The sequence below is a fragment of the Gavialis gangeticus genome, unplaced genomic scaffold, assembly GCF_001723915.1.
Source record: "Gavialis gangeticus isolate Ggan-Ray unplaced genomic scaffold, GavGan_comp1, whole genome shotgun sequence".
In the NCBI taxonomy this organism is placed as follows: Eukaryota; Metazoa; Chordata; order Crocodylia; family Gavialidae; genus Gavialis; species Gavialis gangeticus.
In genome coordinates this window covers 53,278,883-53,283,794 of record NW_017729022.1, presented here as the reverse complement: position 1 = coordinate 53,283,794, position 4,912 = coordinate 53,278,883, and the positions used below count along the sequence as shown (strand labels likewise).

Here is a 4,912-nt window from a genome sequence, read left to right as displayed (position 1 = left end):
CATACTCCACTTGTTTATAAAGCTCTCTTTTATAAGGCTGTCTGTTTGCACATCCCTGTTTAGAGAGTGGGAAGCATGATTCAAGAAGGGAGAACAGCAAGCATGCAGTGTGCTGGCAGAGTTGGGTTTGGTGAAGTTGAACAAAAGCAGGGACTCAATCCTTGTGATTAGGTGGCTTGGCAAATGTATAAGAGAACCTGTACTTAATGAAGAAAAATGCTCTTAGGAGAGAAATACTGAATAAGAGTTTAAATGTTTTGTGGGAGAAGTGAAATACGTGTGTATAAACTGTATAAAATACTTTTTTGTGCAAACTAAACTTTTTCACCACTGCCGTAGGTTAAATGACTTCCTTTATACTCAGCCTGTTGCTTTTTGATCTGATTTGCCTGTTTCCCATTTTTTTCTTCTTTTCATAGGTATCCCAGCCTCCACAGGAAACAGTTTAGACACTCTTCAGGATGACAATCCACCCCATTGGCTAAAATCTCTTCAGGCCCTCACAGAGATGGACGGCCCCAGTGCAGCCCCATCACAGACACACCACAGTAACCCCTTCAGTACACAGATCCCTCTTCACAGAGCCAGTTGGAATCCCTACTCTCCTCCTTCAAACCCCACCAGTTTTCATTCCCCCCCTCCAGGCTTTCAGACAGCCTTCAGACCCCCCAGTAAAGCCCCCACAGATCTACTACAGAGCTCAGCACTGGATCGTCATTAGGAAAGGTGGAAAAAAACGTTAGAAATGCAGGAATTGCCCCACCCTGACTCCTTCCCACACCTACCTGCCGCTCCCCCTCATATCTTTCTTTCTGAAGAATCCAGTTCCTGATCAAACCTCCCCCTCGCCCCCAAATGCAATGCGATCACAGGGTCATGACCGTATCTTTTTTTTTGTTACGTTTCTGCTGAGCCAGTGTTTGAAATTACACTGATTTAAAGTTTCCTTAAACATTCTAAGAAAAAAGAGAGAGAGAAATCAAAACGCAGTCTCAATGCTTAAAGAGAATATTACTGTCTTATGTCTTTTTTGCACATGAGTATTTCTGCCTAGTGGAAATGTCAATCTACAGTAAGGGAAAAATGTAATGCAAAATGCAGAATCAATTGCAGAAACATAAAGCAAGTTATTTAATTTAAATGAAATTACTGAACATGTGGGGCAAGCAGAGGCCTAGCATTTATTTTGCATTCAGTGTGTCACTACACAGGGAAATTGCTATGTATTTTTTTTGTTGGAAGGGGGGACTTTATTGTGTCAGTCAGTAAAAGGTTTGACATGAAGTGTGTTGAAGGACAAAACTTGTAGAAGTAACTGGCATGTTGCTAAAGAGTGGTTTAAAGAGGGGAAAAATAAGATTTCTTTTTAAATTTTGGCTTTAGATTTAAAGTAAACTTTCATGTTTTAAAAGTATTCACAGATTTAATACCTAGTGTATACATAATATAATTATAAGCAGCTGAAACACGAGTGATATTTACTTCAGTCTTTCTGTCTCCTCTGTCAGTCTCTCTTTCTTTTTTTTTAAATTCACCTGATCAGGGCACTCTGGGATAGCACTGCATTGGGGCCACATGATCACCATCAGGAGCACAACCTTTGACCTCCTTTGCCTGCAGCTTTTACTTAACCCTGTAGTTTCTGGACGTTTGTGCAGTATTGAAAAGACAGGAAAAAGAAACAGATAAATAAACATGGTTATAACCTGACGCTAAAACTAAAAACAAGGAAATGTACCTCTTTCTTCAGAATTAAAACTAAAAATCTTAAATAAAACAGAAAACTTGACAGTGACTTCGTTTTCATTTTTCTTGTTCTGTTTTTTTTAAACTGCCTGGGATTTGTGATGGTATAACTGGAAAATCCATCTGTCCTGGTATGTTCACACCCATTCAGCATAAATCTATTTGTTGCATTAATGATACTGTTTAATTGAGATCAGAAATACGCCATCTCGTTGAACCTCTTGTCTCAGAACATGGAGAGGAAGAATGCAAGTATAACTGAAAGTGTATGGGGAAAAAAAGTATGGGTTCTGATATCACGGCACCCCGCATAATGGTATAAATATTTAAGAGGTGATCTGCCATGGCTTCATTTCTTTGCCTTTTGTTATAAAGAATTTGGAAAAGCCTTTTGTTTGTTTTAATGGAGACTAGTCTGCTCTGGGTCTCTGAACAACAATAGTAATAGTAGAATGGCTCTTAATATATGGGACTGAAGGCTCAGCCACTCAAAGGGGCAGGGAGTTCTAGTTACCACTTAAAATCTTTGTTTCCTCGTGTCCAGCAAAACATCTTTGTCTAAAGACCGAAGATGCCTCACCTTTCAGTGCAAGTGTGTCAAGAGCCCACAGCATATGAGACTTCAACTAGTTATGAGCAAAGCCAATCCTGATATTTAAAACCAGTGAGCTCTTTGAAATAGAGTAAAGGGCAAAGAGCAAAATAGCCCTGTAGTTTTTTTAAAAAAATCCCCACTTTACATTCTAATGAATGACCTTGTTCATAGCCTAGCTGCGAAGCTGGCAACTTCTTGAGCAGTAGTAACTTGTGAGCAGTTCCCTGGTCCCCCCTCTTCTTTGATACCTGTCGTGCTGCTTAGTGCAGTTTGTCTAGAGTGACTGTTTTTTTCCAGGAAGCCTTTATTTACTCACTAAGGCCTTGCTAGTGGAACTGAATGTACTGGTTCTAGACACATATTGTAATTAAAATTAAGTCCTGTGCTCCAGTTACTCAGAAGAATGCTTTCAGACTTTGTGCCAGTCCTTGCCACTACCACCTCGCACACACAACTTGCCTTAGAAGTGTCAATTGTTGAATGTCCTCTTGATAAAACTGATATAAAAAAAAAATTAAAGCTGGTATTGTGCAGTAAAACCTATGTGTGAGCGCCCCCTGCTGTAGCATAGCGATCCAATATCTGTTTGGTAAGCATACAGACAGCTGAAGAAAGCTAAACAGAAACCATGTTGACTTTAATCCTCCTCTAGAGATGGTGGAAAAGGTTGGGGTTGTTTTCCTCATGGAAAATATCTATATCTATCGCTAGCAAAATTTGTAGCAGTCTATGGAAGTTATTTATAGGGGTTTATAATCCCCTTAAGGCAGCTGCAATCAGTTGATGCTATTTAACAGCAATTTATAGAGCTGCACCACTATATATTTGGATTGGGTCCCATTGACAGTTTGGGGCGCTTAACAGAAAAGCAGCTGTATACATTAGTCTCATGTCTGGTTCCATGCAGGCTTTGAAGTGTAACCTTAAAAAAACACACACACATTTCATACCAGCAATTGTATTATTTTCTTCCACAATCTTTCCCTTTTACTTGACCCCAGAGGCACAATCCTTAACTGGTAACTTTGAGTATTATAACACTGAGATGTGATTACATCCAGTCTGACAGTGTTAGGTTATGGGTAACTGCCTTTCTCATATAAATCTAGATTCATCAGAGCATGATGGTGCTGCAAATTGACTGGCAATACATCAGATGGGTTTATGATGCTTACTGTCTTACTTATCTTGCCTGTTGTGTGGAGCTTCTCTTCACAACGGGAGATAAATCCAGGTTTTGCTTTTCAGGTATCTTGCATCTAAAGTTTTATATGAGACCATTGTTATCAGTGCAGGCTTTTCGTGCTCTGGCCACATATCTGTGCAAGGTTTTTGTTGCTCTTTTCCAATGCTTGCCGCTTGTAATATCTTTAGTAGGTTTTTTTTTTTAATCTGTATATGTGCACATGTGCAGATTTTGTTTTCCTCCAGGAAAGGAAAATGCATGGCCAGTCACCAAATGACCTTTGATCAACAGCAAATGTGGTGGGATGCCTCCTTGTACCAAATTTAATTTCGGGGAGGAATTGGATCAGCTACATCTATAGAAACAGTACAAGTATTTTTGGTATGGGTCTACTTGGTAATGAAATTGTCTTCAATCAAAGATTTCTGATTTTATCAATGCTGTCTCTTTGAGCGAGAAAATTCTAGACATATATCAAATGAGTTAAATAGTTAATGATCTTTCTCAGTATTGCAGGTCATTATAAGGTTTCTAGAAAAATGGCGAAATAGAATAATCCTTAGAACTCCCACGCTGGGTGAAGAACTGAGAGAGAATCCATTCTCTGTCAGGGATTGGCAACTAATAACCCACAGGCCAGATTGAGCCTACAAAGGTATTTTAACCGGTCCACCAAGCACAGAAGTTTGTATATCCCACCATTATTAGTAAGTTTTACATGAGGAGGATGTGCTACTGCTATCCAACAACACCCGGTTTCCTTTGGAACTGGGCTGTGTTCATTTGGCCTGCTCTTAGTAAAAAGCTGCCTACCCCTGGCCTAGGTAGATCTTGGCAAATGCACTAGTGTCTGCCACCATAAATGCCGAGTTCTACAATCCATAATAGTATTGCTAGCCTCAGATATTCAAAAACATGAGTGGCTTGTGTTACGAGGGTTTTTAATTGGATTCTTGTTTGCCTCCTAGGGTTTGAGAGCTTAATGTTTGTGTTTTCAATTTTCTGCCACCATATGGGGTAGAAATGGTGGGCCTTCCTTTCTCTGTGAAAGTCATAGTTCTCATTTAATCGGATGGCTCTAGGAGCAGAGACATTAAACATATCAAATGCTACAGAACTAGTGACTAAAATGCTGAGAGGATGCCACGTTTCTGTTGAGCTTTCTTTAATGTATTTCCTCTACAGACTAATGCCAATTATTACCTTTCTGGTGAAGGGACAGATTTTTTGGAAACTAGTTGTGAAATGTGAACATGAAAACAAAATGAAAGGTGACTGGAGTTATTGTACTTGCTTCTTGCCTTGGGACACTAAGTTACAGGTGAGTTTAGTCTTTGTTTTGTGCTAGCCTCTCATATGTATTTATCCACTGAATAAAAGCACCA

The 4,912-nt window shown here is 39.5% G+C and overlaps 1 protein-coding gene across 8 annotated transcripts in view; it reads left to right on the top strand.

The window, feature by feature from the left end:
* CNOT4 (CCR4-NOT transcription complex subunit 4) overlaps window positions 1-1,795 on the top strand; it is a 90,928-nt gene extending 89,133 nt beyond the window's left edge. For all 8 annotated transcript variants that reach the window (XM_019514982.1, XM_019514984.1, XM_019514981.1 and 5 more), the window contains one exon: window positions 420-1,795. In XM_019514982.1, the coding sequence (XP_019370527.1) occupies window positions 420-721 (302 nt within the window). In that variant the 3' untranslated portion in view covers window positions 722-1,795. The remainder of the gene's footprint in view (window positions 1-419) is intronic.
* The last annotated feature ends 3,117 nt before the right edge of the window (window positions 1,796-4,912 follow it).